This window comes from Tachypleus tridentatus, chromosome 8 (genome assembly GCF_004210375.1).
Source record: "Tachypleus tridentatus isolate NWPU-2018 chromosome 8, ASM421037v1, whole genome shotgun sequence".
Lineage (NCBI taxonomy): Eukaryota > Metazoa > Arthropoda > Merostomata > Xiphosura > Limulidae > Tachypleus > Tachypleus tridentatus.
In genome coordinates this window covers 60,571,280-60,587,193 of record NC_134832.1, presented here as the reverse complement: position 1 = coordinate 60,587,193, position 15,914 = coordinate 60,571,280, and the positions used below count along the sequence as shown (strand labels likewise).

Genomic DNA, 15,914 nt, shown 5'->3' with positions numbered 1-15,914 from the left:
CAAACAGAAAACTCGCCACAATCATTCCTCTTCTTCTAGACAAACAGAAAACTCGCCACAATCATTCCTCTTTTTCTAGACAAACAGAAAACTCGCCACAATCATTCTTCTTTTTCTAGACAAACAGAAAACTCGCCACAATCATTCCTTTCCTTCTAGACAAACAGAAAACTCGCCACAATCATTCCTCTTCTTCTAGACAAACAGAAAACTCGCCACAATCATTCCTCTTTTTCTAGACAAACAGAAAACTCATACAATCATTCTTCTTTTTTCTAGACAAACAGAAAACTCGCCACAATCATTCTCTTTTCTAGACAAACAGAAAACTCGCCACAATCATTCCTTTCCTTCTAGACAAACAGAAAACTCACCACAATCATTCCTCTTCTTCTAGACAAACAGAAAACTCGCCACAATCATTCTTCTTTTTCTAGACAAACAGAAAACTCGCCACAATCATTCCTCTCCTTCTAGACAAACAGAAAACTCGCCACAATCATTCCTCTCCTTCTAGACAAACAGAAAACTCGCCACAATCATTCCTCTCCTTCTAGACAAACAGAAAACTCGCCACAATCATTCTTCTTTTTCTAGACAAACAGAAAACTCGCCACAATCATTCCTCTCCTTCTAGACAAACAGAAAACTCATACAATCATTTCTCTCCTTCTAGACAAACAGAAAACTCGCCACAATCATTCCTCTCCTTCTAGACAAACAGAAAACTCGCCACAATCATTCATCTCCTTCTAGACAAACAGAAAACTCGCCACAATCATTCCTCTCCTTCTAGACAAACAGAAAACTCGCCACAATCATTTCTCTTCTTGTAGACAAACAGAAAACTCGCCACAATCATTTCTCTCCTTCTAGACAAACAGAAAACTCGCCACAATCATTCCTCTCCTTCTAGACAAACAGAAAACTCGCCACAATCATTCCTCTCCTTCTAGACAAACAGAAAACTCTGCCACAATCATTCATCTTCTTCTAGACAAACAGAAAACTCGCCACAATCATTCATCTCCTTCTAGACAAACAGAAAACTCGCCACAATCATTCTTCTTTTTCTAGACAAACAGAAAACTCGCCACAATCATTCTTCTTTTTCTAGACAAACAGAAAACTCGCCACAATCATTCTTCTTTTTCTAGACAAACAGAAAACTCGCCACAATCATTCTTCTTTTTCTAGACAAACAGAAAACTCGCCACAATCATTCCTCTCCTTCTAGACAAACAGAAAACTCGACACAATCATTCCTCTCCTTCTAGACAAACAGAAAACTCGCCACAATCATTCCTCTCCTTCTAGACAAACAGAAAACTCGCCACAATCATTCATCTCCTTCTAGACAAACAGAAAACTCGCCACAATCATTCCTCTCCTTCTAGACAAACAGAAAACTCGCCACAATCATTCCTCTTCTTCTAGACAAACAGAAAACTCGCCACAATCATTCCTCTTCTTCTAGACAAACAGAAAACTCGACACAATCATTCCTCTCCTTCTAGACAAACAGAAAACTCGCCACAATCATTCCTCTCCTTCTAGACAAACAGAAAACTCGCCACAATCATTCCTCTCCTTCTAGACAAACAGAAAACTCGCCACAATCATTCCTCTCCTTCTAGACAAACAGAAAACTCGCCACAATCATTCCTCTCCTTCTAGACAAACAGAAAACTCGCATACAATCATTCATCTTCTTCTAGACAAACAGAAAACTCGCCACAATCATTCATCTCCTTCCAGACAAACAGAAAACTCGCCACAATCATTCATCTCCTTCTAGACAAACAGAAAACTCGCCACAATCATTCCTCTCCTTCTAGACAAACAGAAAACTCATACAATCATTTCTCTTCTTCTAGACAAACAGAAAACTCGCCACAATCATTTCTTTCCTTCTAGACAAACAGAAAACTCGCCACAATCATTCCTCTCCTTCTAGACAAACAGAAAACTCGCCACAATCATTCCCTCCTTCCAGACAAACAGAAAACTCGCCACAATCATTCATCTTCTTCCAGACAAACAGAAAACTCGCCACAATCGTTCATCTCCTTCCAGACAAACAGAAAACTCGCCACAATCATTCTTCTTTTCTAGACAAACAGAAAACTGCCACAATCATTCTTCTTTTCTAGACAAACAGAAAACTCGCCACAATCATTCCTTTCCTTCTAGACAAACAGAAAACTCGCCACAATCATTCCTCTTCTTCTAGACAAACAGAAAACTCGCCACAATTATTCCTCTTTTTCTAGACAAACAGAAAACTCATACAATCATTCTTCTTTTCTAGACAAACAGAAAACTCGCCACAATCATTCCTTTCCTTCTAGACAAACAGAAAACTCGCCACAATCATTCCTCTTCTTCTAGACAAACAGAAAACTCGCCACAATCATTCTTCTTTTCTAGACAAACAGAAAACTCGCCACAATCATTCTTCTTTTCTAGACAAACAGAAAACTCGCCACAATCATTCCTTTCCTTCTAGACAAACAGAAAACTCACCACAATCATTCCTCTTCTTCTAGACAAACAGAAAACTCGCCACAATCATTCTTCTTTTTCTAGACAAACAGAAAACTCGCCACAATCATTCCTCTCCTTCTAGACAAACAGAAAACTCGACACAATCATTCCTCTCCTTCTAGACAAACAGAAAACTCGCCACAATCATTCCTCTCCTTCTAGACAAACAGAAAACCCGCCACAATCATTCATCTCCTTCTAGACAAACAGAAAACTCGCCACAATCATTCCTCTCCTTCTAGACAAACAGAAAACTCGCCACAATCATTCCTCTCCTTCTAGACAAACAGAAAACTCGCCACAATCATTCATCTCCTTCTAGACAAACAGAAAACTCGCCACAATCATTCCTCTTCTTCTAGACAAACAGAAAACTCGCCACAATCATTCCTCTTCTTCTAGACAAACAGAAAACTCGACACAATCATTCCTCTCCTTCTAGACAAACAGAAAACTCGCCACAATCATTCATCTCCTTCTAGACAAACAGAAAACTCGCACACAATCATTCCTCTCCTTCTAGACAAACAGAAAACTCGCCACAATCATTCCTCTCCTTCTAGACAAACAGAAAACTCGCCACAATCATTCCTCTCCTTCTAGACAAACAGAAAACTCGCCACAATCATTCCTCTCCTTCTAGACAAACAGAAAACTCGCCACAATCATTCATCTCCTCTAGACAAACAGAAAACTCGCCACAATCATTCCTCTCCTTCTAGACAAACAGAAAACTCGCCACAATCATTCCTCTCCTTCTAGACAAACAGAAAACTCGCCACAATCATTCCTCTCCTTCTAGACAAACAGAAAACTCGCCACAATCATTCCTCTCCTTCTAGACAAACAGAAAACTCGCCACAATCATTCCTCTCCTTCTAGACAAACAGAAAACTCGCCACAATCATTCCTTTCCTTCTAGACAAACAGAAAACTCGCCACAATCATTCCTCTCCTTCTAGACAAACAGAAAACTCGCCACAATCATTCCTCTTTTCTAGACAAACAGAAAACTCGCCACAATCATTCTTCTTTTTCTAGACAAACAGAAAACTCGCCACAATCATTCTTCTTTTCTAGACAAACAGAAAACTCATACAATCATTCCTTTTTTTCTAGACAAACAGAAAACTCATACAATCATTCCTCTTCTTCTAGACAAACAGAAAACTCGCCACAATTATTCCTCTTTTTCTAGACAAACAGAAAACTCGCCACAATCATTCATCTTCTTCCAGACAAACAGAAAACTCGCCACAATCGTTCATCTCCTTCCAGACAAACAGAAAACTCGCCACAATCATTCTTCTTTTTTTAGACAAACAGAAAACTCGCCACAATCATTCTTCTTTTTCTAGACAAACAGAAAACTCGCCACAATCATTCCTCTCCTTCTAGACAAACAGAAAACTCGACACAATTATTCCTCTCCTTGTAGACAAACAGAGAACTCGCCACAATCATTCCTCTCCTTCTAGACAAACAGAAAACCCGCCACAATCATTCATCTCCTAGACAAACAGAAAACTCGCCACAATCATTCCTCTTTTTCTAGACAAACAGAAAACTCGCCACAATCATTCCTCTCCTTCTAGACAAACAGAAAACTCGCCACAATCATTCATCTCCTTCTAGACAAACAGAAAACTCATACAATCATTCCTCTCCTTCTAGACAAACAGAAAACTCGCCACAATCATTCCTCTTCTTCTAGACAAACAGAAAACTCGCCACAATCATTCTCTCTTCTTCTAGACAAACAGAAAACTCGACACAATCATTCCTCTCCTTCTAGACAAACAGAAAACTCGCCACAATCATTCCTCTCCTTCTAGACAAACAGAAAACTCTGCCACAATCATTCATCTCCTTCTAGACAAACAGAAAACTCGCCACAATCATTCCTCTCCTTCTAGACAAACAGAAAACTCGCCACAATCATTCCTCTCCTTCTAGACAAACAGAAAACTCGCCACAATCATTCATCTCCTTCTAGACAAACAGAAAACTCGCCACAATCATTCCTCTCCTTCTAGACAAACAGAAAACTCCCCACAATCATTCATCTCCTCTAGACAAACAGAAAACTCGCCACAATCATTCCTCTCCTTCTAGACAAACAGAAAACTCGCCACAATCATTCCTCTCCTTCTAGACAAACAGAAACTCGCCACAATCATTTTCTCTCCTTCTAGACAAACAGAAAACTCGCCACAATCATTCCTCTCCTTCTAGACAAACAGAAAACTCGCCACAATCATTCCTCTTTTTCTAGACAAACAGAAAACTCATACAATCATTTCTCTCCTTCTAGACAAACAGAAAACTCTGCCACAATCATTCCTCTCCTTCTAGACAAACAGAAAACTCGCCACAATCATTCATCTCCTTCTAGACAAACAGAAAACTCGCCACAATCATTCCTCTCCTTCTAGACAAACAGAAAACTCATACAATCATTTTCTCTTCTTGTAGAAAAACAGAAAACTCGCCACAATCATTTCTCTCTTTCTAGACAAACAGAAAACTCGCCACAATCATTCCTCTCCTTCTAGAAAACAGAAAACTCGCCACAATCATTCCCTCCTTCCAGACAAACAGAAAACTCGCCACAATCATTCATCTTCTTCCAGACAAACAGAAAACTCGCCACAATCGTTCATTTCCTTCCAGACAAACATAAAACTCGCCACAATCATTCCTCTCCTTCTAGAAAAACAGAAAACTCGCCACAATCATTCCCCTCCTTCCAGACAAACAGAAAACTCGCCACAATCATTCATCTTCTTCCAGACAAACAGAAAACTCGCTGCCACAATCATTCATCTCCTTCTAGACAAACAGAAAACTCGCCACAATCATTCCTCTCCTTCTAGACAAACAGAAAACTCGCCACAATCATTCATCTCCTTCCAGACAAACAGAAAACTCGCCACAATTATTCCTCTTTTTCTAGACAAATAGAAAACTCGCCACAATCATTCTTCTTTTTCTAGACAAACAGAAAACTCGCCACAATCATTCTTCTTTTTCTAGACAAACAGAAAACTCGCCACAATCATTCTTCTTTTTCTAGACAAACAGAAAACTCGCCACAATCATTCCTCTTCTTCTAGACAAACAGAAAACTCGCCACAATCATTCATCTCTTTCCAGACAAACAGAAAATTGCCACAATCATTCATCTCCTTCTAGACAATCAGAAAACCCGCCACAATCATTCATCTCCTTCTAGACAAACAGAAAACTCGACACAATCATTCCTCTCCTTCTAGACAAACAGAAAACTCGCCACAATCATTCCTCTCCTTCTAGACAAACAGAAAACTCGCCACAATCATTCATCTCCTTCTAGACAAACAGAAAACTCGCCACAATCATTCATCTCCTTCTAGACAAACAGAAAACTCGCCACAATCATTCATCTCCTTCTAGACAAACAGAAAACTCGCCACAATCATTCCTCTCCTTCTAGACAAACAGAAAACTCATACAATCATTCCTCTCCTTCTAGACAAACAGAAAACTCGCCACAATCATTCATCTCCTTCTAGACAAACAGAAAACTCGCCACCATCTTTCCTCTCCTTCTAGACAAACAGAAAACTCGCTACAATCATTCCTCTTCTTCTAGACAAACAGAAAACTCGCCACAATCATTCCTCTTCTTCTAGACAAACAGAAAACTCGACACAATCATTCCTCTCCTTCTAGACAAACAGAGAACTCGCCACAATCATTCCTCTCCTTCTAGACAAACAGAAAACTCGCCACAATCATTCATCTCCTTCTAGACAAACAGAAAACTCTGCCACAATCATTCCTCTCCTTCTAGACAAACAGAAAACTCATACAATCATTCCTCTCCTTCTAGACAAACAGAAAACTCGACACAATCATTCATCTCCTTCTAGACAAACAGAAAACTCGCCACAATCATTCCTCTCCTTCTAGACAAACAGAAAACTCATACAATCATTCCTCTCCTTCTAGACAAACAGAAAACTCGACATAATTATTCCTCTCCTTCTAGACAAACAGAAAACTGCCACAATCATTCCTCTCCTTCTAGACAAACAGAAAACCCGCCACAATCATTCATCTCCTTCTAGACAAACAGAAAACTCATACAATCATTCCTCTCCTTCTAGACAAACAGAAAACTCGCCACAATCATTCATCTCCTTCTAGACAAACAGAAAACTCCCCACAATCATTCCTCTTCTTCTAGACAAACAGAAAACTGCCACAATCATTCCTCTTCTTCTAGACAAACAAAAACTCGACACAATCATTCCTCTCCTTCTAGACAAACAGAGAACTCGCACAATCATTCCTCTCCTTCTAGACAAACAGAAAACTGCCACATCATTCCTCTCCTTCTAGACAAACAGAAAACTCTGCCACAATCATTCCTCTCCTTCTAGACAAACAGAAAACTCTGCCACAATCATTCCTCTCCTTCTAGACAAACAGAAAACTCAACACAATCATTCATCTCCTCTAGACAAACAGAAAACTCGCCACAATGATTCCTCTCCTTCTAGACAAACAGAAAACTCGACACAATCATTCATCTCCTTCTAGACAAACCGAAAACTCGCCACAATCATTCCTCTCCTTCTAGACAAACAGAAAACTCGCCACAATCATTACTCTCCTTCTAGACAAACAGAAAACTCGACATAATTATTCCTCTCCTTGTAGACAAACAGAGAACTCGCCACAATCATTCCTCTCCTTCTAGACAAACAGAAAACCCGCCACAATCATTCATCTCCTTCTAGACAAACAGAAAACTCGCCACAATCATTCCTCTCCTTCTAGACAAACAGAAAACTCGCCACAATCATTCATCTCCTTCTAGACAAACAGAAAACTCCCCACAATCATTCCTCTTCTTCTATACAAACAGAAAACTCGCCACAATCATTCCTCTTCTTCTAGACAAACAAAAACTCGACACAATCATTCCTCTCCTTGTAGACAAACAGAGAACTCGCCACAATCATTCCTCTTATTCTAGACGAACAGAAAACTCGCCACAATCATTCCTCTCCTTCTAGACAAACAGAAAACTCGCCACAATCATTCCTCTCCTTCTAGACAAACAGAAAACTCGCCACAATCATTCCTCTCCTTCTAGACAAACAGAAAACTCAACACAATCATTCATCTCCTCTAGACAAACAGAAAACTCGCCACAATCATTCCTCTTCTTCTAGACAAACAGAAAACTCGCCACAATTATTCCTCTTTTTCTAGACAAACAGAAAACTCGACACAATCATTCTTCTTTTTCTAGACAAACAGAAAACTCGCCACAATCATTCCTTTCCTTCTAGACAAACAGAAAACTCACCACAATCATTCCTCTTCTTCTAGACAAACAGAAAACTCGCCACAATCATTCCTCTCCTTCTAGAAAAACAGAAAACTCGCCACAATCATTCATCTCCTTCTAGACAAACAGAAAACTCGCCACAATCATTCCTCTCCTTCTAGACAAACAGAAAACTCATACAATCATTTCTCTTCTTCTAGAAAAACAGAAAACTCGCCACAATCATTTCTCTCCTTCTAGACAAACAGAAAACTCGCCACAATCATTCCTCTCCTTCTAGACAAACAGAAAACTCGCCACAATCATTCATCTCCTTCTAGACAAACAGAAAACTCATACAATCATTCTCTCTTTCTAGACAAACAGAAAACTCTGCCACAATCATTCCTCTTCTTCTAGACAAACAGAAAACTCGCTACAATCATTCCTCTTCTTCTAGACAAACAGAAAACTGACACAATCATTCCTCTCTCCTTTAGACAAACAGAGAACTCATACAATCATTCCTCTCCTTCTAGACAAACAGAAAACCCGCCACAATCATTCATCTCCTTCTAGACAAACAGAAAACTCGCCACAATCATTCCTCTCCTTCTAGACAAACAGAAAACTCGCCACAATCATTCCTCTCCTTCTAGACAAACAGAAAACTCGACACAATCATTCATCTCCTTCTAGACAAACAGAAAACTCGCCACAATCATTCCTCTCCTTCTAGACAAACAGAAAACTCGCCACAATCATTCATCTCCTCTAGACAAACAGAAAACTCCGCCACAATCATTCCTCTCCTTCTAGACAAACAGAAAACTCGCCACAATCATTCCTCTCCTTCTAGACAAACAGAAACTCGCCACAATCATTTCTCTCCTTCTAGACAAACAGAAAACTCGCCACAAACATTCCTCTCCTTGTAGAAAAACAGAAAACTCGCCACAATCATTCCTCTCCTTGTAGAAAAACAGAAAACTCGCCACAATCATTCCCCTCTTTCCAGACAAACAGAAAACTCGACACAATCATTCCCCTCTTTCCAGACAAACAGAAAACTCGCCACAATCATTCATCTTCTTCCAGACAAACAGAAAACTCGCCACAATCGTTCATCTCCTTCCAGACAAACAGAAAACTCGCCACAATCATTCCTCTCCTTCTAGACAAACAGAAAACTCGCCACAATCATTCATCTCCTTCCAGACAAACAGAAAATTGCCACAATCATTCCTCTTCTTCTAGACAAACAGAAAACTCATACAATCATTCATCTCTTTCCAGACAAACAGAAAATTGCCACAATCATTCCTCTCCTTGTAGACAAACAGAAAACTCGCCACAATCATTCATCTCCTTCTAGACAAACAGAAAACTCATACAATCATTCCTCTCCTTCTAGACAAACAGAAAACTCGCCACAATCATTCCTCTCCTTCTAGACAAACAGAAAACTCGACACAATCATTCATCTCCTTCTAGACAAACAGAAAACTCGCCACAATCATTCCTCTCCTTCTAGACAAACAGAAAACTCGCCACAATCATTCATCTCCTCTAGACAAACAGAAAACTCGCCACAATCATTCCTCTTCTTCTAGACAAACAGAAAACTCTGCCACAATCATTTCTCTCCTTCTAGACAAACAGAAAACTCGCCACAAACATTCCTCTCCTTGTAGAAAAACAGAAAACTCGCCACAATCATTCCTCTCCTTGTAGAAAAACAGAAAACTCGCCACAATCATTCCCCTCCTTCCAGACAAACAGAAAACTCGCCACAATCATTCATCTTCTTCCAGACAAACAGAAAACTCGCCACAATCGTTCATCTCCTTCCAGACAAACAGAAAACTCGCCACAATCATTCCTCTCCTTCTAGACAAACAGAAAACTCGCCACAATCATTCATCTCCTTCCAGACAAACAGAAAATTGCCACAATCATTCCTCTTCTTGTAGACAAACAGAAAACTCGCCACAATCATTCATCTCTTTCCAGACAAACAGAAAATTGCCACAATCATTCCTCTCCTTGTAGACAAACAGAAAACTCGCCACAATCATTCATCTCCTTCTAGACAAACAGAAAACTCGCCACAATCATTCCTCTCCTTCTAGACAAACAGAAAACTCTGCCACAATCATTCCTCTCCTTTTAGACAAACAGAAAACTGCCACAATCATTTCTCTTTTCTAGACAAACAGAAAACTCGCCACAATCATTCCTCTCCTTTTAGACAAACAGAAAGCTCGACACAATCATTTCTCTCCTTCTAGACAAACAGAAAACTCGCCACAATCATTCCTCTCCTTCTAGACAAACAGAAAACTCGCCACAATCATTCCTCTCCTTCTAGACAAACAGAAAACTCGCCACAATCATTCCTCTCCTTTTAGACAAACAGAAAGCTCGCCACAATCATTCCTCTCCTTCTAGACAAACATAAAACTCGCCACAATTATTCCTCTCCTTCTAGACAAACATAAAACTCGCCACAATCATTCCTCTCCTTTTAGACAAACAGAAAACTCGCCACAATCGTTCCTCTCCTTCTAGATACTCTGTAGTTTTCTGTATTTTCTCTTGTTGCTGTGACATTTCCACGAAACTGACCAATCTTTGTTTGAGGAATCTTCGTTCTTTTTAAATTTTAATTGTTCCGCCTGACTTTATGACTTAATGATTTTTGTACACTGAATCATTGTAGAGAGAATGTTCATGTTTTCTTAGTTATGTTTTACACTCTTTCGAAAATGATAGGAAGGGCGTTGGTTATTTACACCTTTGTTTGTCTTAACATCTGAAAATCGCTTCTTAGGTATTTGGATATCGTTACATGGTTACATTTTGGCATTTGACTGGTAGAAAACGTGCTGTAAAATGCACAAGTGAAACTATAGAGAATAAATTTACATGGGAATATTAAATTACCGCTAAACATTTTGTGGGCTGCACCTCGTATAGTGACGTCAGAGACCACTGGGTGAATTATAAAATACTTAAACTGTTTGTTTTTTAAATTTCGCACAAAGCTATACGAGGGCTACTTGGACTATCCGTCCCTAATTTAGCAGTGTAAGACTAGAGAGAAGGTAGCTAGTCATCACCACCCACCGCTAACTCTTGGGCTACTCTTAAACTAACGAATAGTGGCATTGACTGTCACATTAAAACGCCCCCAACGCTGAAAGGGCGAGCATGTTTGGTGCGACAGGGATTGGAACCCGCGACCCTCAGATTACATGTCGAATGCCTTAACCCACCTGGCCATGCCGGGCCATAATTAAACTTAATACCGTTTTTGTTTATTTGTAGGTACGCCTAAGACTTCACCATGGGCTACGTGCCCTCTGCCCACCGTTGCTATCGAAAACTGATATGTAGTTTTGTATGCTCTTACACTTCTCGCTGAGCTACCAGTGGGGTGGGTGTAGGGAGATTCTTGTTTGTTTTCTGAATTTCGCACAAAGTTACACGAGAGCTATCTGCGCTATCTGTCCCTAAGTTAACAGTTTAAGACTAGATGGAAGGCAGCTAGTCATCATCAGCCACTGCCAACTATTGGACCACTCTTTTACTAATGAATAGTGGGATTTATCGCGACATAATAACTCCCTCACAGCTTAAAGGGCGAGCATGTTTGGTGTGACTGAGATTCGAACCCGCGACCACGAGTCGAGCGCCCTAACAACCAAGCCCCTCAACAGAAATTATAGTTAATGACAGGATTTCTTGTGTGACCGATGGATCTGCTACCTGATCTTTTTCTTCCTCGCCCATCGTCGCATCTGTTTTTTAGTCCAGAGTCTAACAGATCTTCATCAGGTAGCTCCAAGCCCCGCTGACCATGCAAGGCTTAAAAATGTGAGTGGGATTACGGTTAACATTTTGACAGTCTTTTTTAAGACAAATTCATCCATCAAGATCAAAGAAACTGCAAGGGGAGTTGAAAATATGTTTGTTACTGACAAGGACAGCATTAATAGCAGTGACCTTTCGCCAGGTCAGAATATTGAGAGTCTCAAACAGACAATGAGGAAAGATCGCAAAGAGAGATGAGTTCATACACGTGACCATTGCTCATAGGGCAGTGCGGCCACATCAAAGTCATATGTTCCTTTGGCCGCTCATAACACCCCACTCAAAGAGTTACCACAACTTTGATTGCGTATTTGGATAGAGCAGATTCCAAACTTCCCAGTGATTTTTTTGTCCATCCTCTCACTTAAAAACACTATTTTACGACTGATTGAGAAAGAAATTCCATATTTAACCATTATCCAATGATAAAATTGAAAAATGTTATATTATTGCAAGTGTATATGTATATATGCACAGACATTTGTAAAACGAACGTACATATTTATACAAGAAATAAACTTTTTTACTGCAAAAGAAATCAAATATACTCTGACCACATCCAAGCTAGAGTTGTACAATACAAGAGATTCGATAAATTAGTGTTACTCTTACTTCACTTTAAATCAATGGTACTCTCACTTCATTTTAAATCAATGGTACTCTCACTTCATTGTAAATCAATGGTACTCTCATTTCATTTTAATCACACACCCCACTAGTACAGCGATAAGTCTACGTATTTACAACGCTAAAATCAGGGGTTCGATTCCCCTCGGTGGGTTCAGCAGATAGCCCGATGTGGCTTTGCTATAAGAAAACACACACTCATTTTAATCATTTAGGTTATTATATTTGAACAAGGTTTAAAAAATCATGGTACTTCTAAATATGAAATGTTATCCGATAATTTAAAAAAAAAATGCTAAATGACAATAACGAAACGTATATAATAAGATATTTATTATCTTTTTTATAGTTATCTTCAGCGTTAGTTACATTATAGAAGGAGAAACCTTTTTTTAGGCCCTAAGTGGGGTTAAACTAGTAGTTTTGTGTTTTGTTTACAAGTTCAAGAGCTAAGTGTTAATGCATGTTGTCTTGTGCCTATTTCTTCTAGGACATTCCTGGAGTGCCTTTTACTACCACATTCTGGGAACGTAATTTACCATCTGTAGGAGGATTTCTAACACTTATGAGTCTGATAATTGCCATTGGTGCAACTTCAGGTGCTGCCCTCTGGTACAATAAATATGCTAAGTGAGAAATCGTTACAAAAACATCAATGTTTTTGTAACAGGGTTTATTGTTCAATTTAAGAGGTGTTATTCGTATTACCGATGCAAATGGAAAATTATGAATATTGAATATTATCAAATGTTTATTGGGTTACGTTTAGATTTAGGACAAAAATTTCGTTTACGTCTTAAATAGTTTTTTTTTGTTTTTTTTTCATCTGAAAGGCAGAAAATTTTCTTTGTAAAACTAAAAAGTGATATAAATGGTATGGTTTTTGTTACAGTTTCTATGAATAGGTAATAATGAATGTTTTTTCATGTTTTTAGTTCGTAACGAGTTATGCATAAAAACATAATTAGTCTTTAAAGCAGTGAAAAAAACGTTTTTTTTTTCACTGGTGCTATAAGAAGTTCAGAACTCTCTATCGCCAAATTTATACAGGTGTTGTGCTTGCTAACAGTTTTAAGAAATTAGACAAATTGAATAAGGTGACCGTTTATAAATGTTTATTTGTAATGCTTTTTTATAACAAAAAAACTAAATTTACCTGACAAAAAGCTTGCTCTTTGATATTTAAACACACATTTGAAAGTTTTAAACTTAAAACCAATTTTTAAATTTCAATTGCACAGCGCCATCTGAGGCCAAAATCCAAAAATCTTTCCTTGTGCTCATTTTTCGCATATAAATGTATGCATATACCTGTGAGCCTAAAATGTTTTAAATATTTCCCACTCATGGATTTTACTTTTGTCTACCCCCCTCCGTCCAATAATATCAATTTCAAATATATTACGAGTTAAATGCTATGATTCGATATTTATAAAATTAAATCAAAGTGTTGTGCAGGTACATCCATTTTAATGTTTATTAGCAGTTAATCATTCGTTATGTATATATCGGATTACTAGACAACTCAAAAATATCTGTCGTTTACCTTTTACTAACATTTAGTTTATGCATTTTGAACGAAAAACTAAAAATTGAATTTTTTTGTTAAGACACGGTTTTGCCCTCTAGTAGAACTTTATATTTTGTATCTCGGTATTAGGGCTTAAATTTGTGCTATACAACAAAATATTCCATCTACTTTCAGCTATAAGCGCGTTATAAGAGTATCAGTCAATCCCTTAGCATGAATAGTAGGTTAGTAGTTCAAAATTGCGGACGGCGGCAGATAGCGTTATTAGCTTTGCTATAAGTAACAATATATATATTTTTACTTTTTATTTGCTCTACGAGTCCTCCAGCTGTGAAACATTATATAACAAATAACAGACTCCACCTAATCAATGCATCACCAGAACACTATGTTTTACATTAAATAAAATCTTTAGGCCTAACGTGAAGTTTCGAAACGCAACTTAACGTGAATTGTAGGCGCGTAATGAATTTATCTATTACATGTGACAATTTTTTTCTATTTTTGTGAATGTATATATATATATCTAATGGCAAAAATAAATGTAAATTGCATTGAAATTATAGCAACTAAATCATTTTGTTTTTCATACTCTCAGTATTTGCTGCTGGTATCGAGGTGACTGACAATCGTATACACTCTATTATTTTTTTTTTTTTTTAAGTTAAGCAAAATTAAACCATAAAGTGAGTATTATCTTTATGATATAAACATTTGATGAGTAAAATGCATTTTGTAATGACAAAGAGCGCAGTGCTACGGTGTGGCATTGATGACAGTTTTGTCACCACATTTAGGGGCGAAGTACTACGGTGTGGCATTGATGACAGTTTTGTCACCACATTTAGTAGCGAAGTACTACGGTGTAGCATACTGTTAGTTTTGTCACCACATTCATGATGACAAATAAAACTAATTTCCACCTGAGTTTTAGGATCTTCTTCCTCGCAGGTTGATTAAATAATTTTTATCATACAAATCACAACATTGTCAAACTTGCAAACTACAGTTTTTATTTCGCGTTTTATTAACGAATTGTGTTTAATATACGTGTAAAGAGCACGTAAAAATTACTTTTGTAAATTTAACGATAAAATTGACGTTTTTCTTGTCCTAGGAAACGTTTAGATTTTCGTTGCTCATAGAATGATACCTAGTGCAAACGTGTCTTCCTGTCAATAACTTGGAGTATTTACATAATTATTTGCGATGTTGTACTTTGTACGATATTTTGCTTACATTTTCTGATCTTTGAACTTTAATAATGTCGAAACGGTGTCTGGTTCTTTAAGTTAGTTTCTGGTGTAATTATTATATGTATATTGATAAAACATCTGGAAAGTGTTATGTTTAACAGTAACTGTTACTATGTGCTCGTATTTAAAATAAATATAGTTTCATTCGTTTTTCTTTGTTCTTTCTTATCGTATTTTATCTAACATTATTTTATGTTTTTAGCGTTCTTACAAACGAAATATTACCTTCTACTCAACATTGTACAAAGTCAAACAATGACAGCAAAAATAAACGTATCTTCTGTCTGTACTCGTTGTAACGTCATTATAACGGGTTTTGGTGTTTGGAGTTGTTTAGACAGAGCATCACTCGAGTATGTCATCAACTGATGCGTGTTGCCAAGGGTGGTTATCTTTATAATGAATACAAAGACAATGATATCTAATTTTAATATTATATTAAAAGTACACGATCATTTTACAAAAAAAATGATTAGAATGCTCTATTTGAAAAAGACTTATTTTTCTTCTAGAAACTTACATTAAGAACACGTAATAATATCTTTACTTATTACTGTAATGGGTTTCAAAATTTACGAAAGTTCGATAAAATTGTTACCTACGGCCATACAATAGCACGCGCTGTCACAAAACTAAAATATATGATTTTATCAATTTTTGGTATTCTCGGCTTCTTGGAAGCTATATCCGATATTTGTGGTGTGCACTAGCACGCGACATCTTCGTGTATCTAAGATTAGAAATGGTTTTTTTA

General features: G+C 37.8%; 1 protein-coding gene across 1 annotated transcript in view; it reads left to right on the top strand.

The window, feature by feature from the left end:
* The window catches only part of LOC143222478 (amine oxidase [flavin-containing]-like), an 82,770-nt gene extending 67,459 nt beyond the window's left edge, over window positions 1-15,311 (top strand). The window contains 1 exon segment of the mRNA XM_076449069.1: window positions 12,864-15,311. Within this exon segment, the coding sequence (XP_076305184.1) occupies window positions 12,864-13,007 (144 nt within the window). The 3' untranslated portion in view covers window positions 13,008-15,311.
* The last annotated feature ends 603 nt before the right edge of the window (window positions 15,312-15,914 follow it).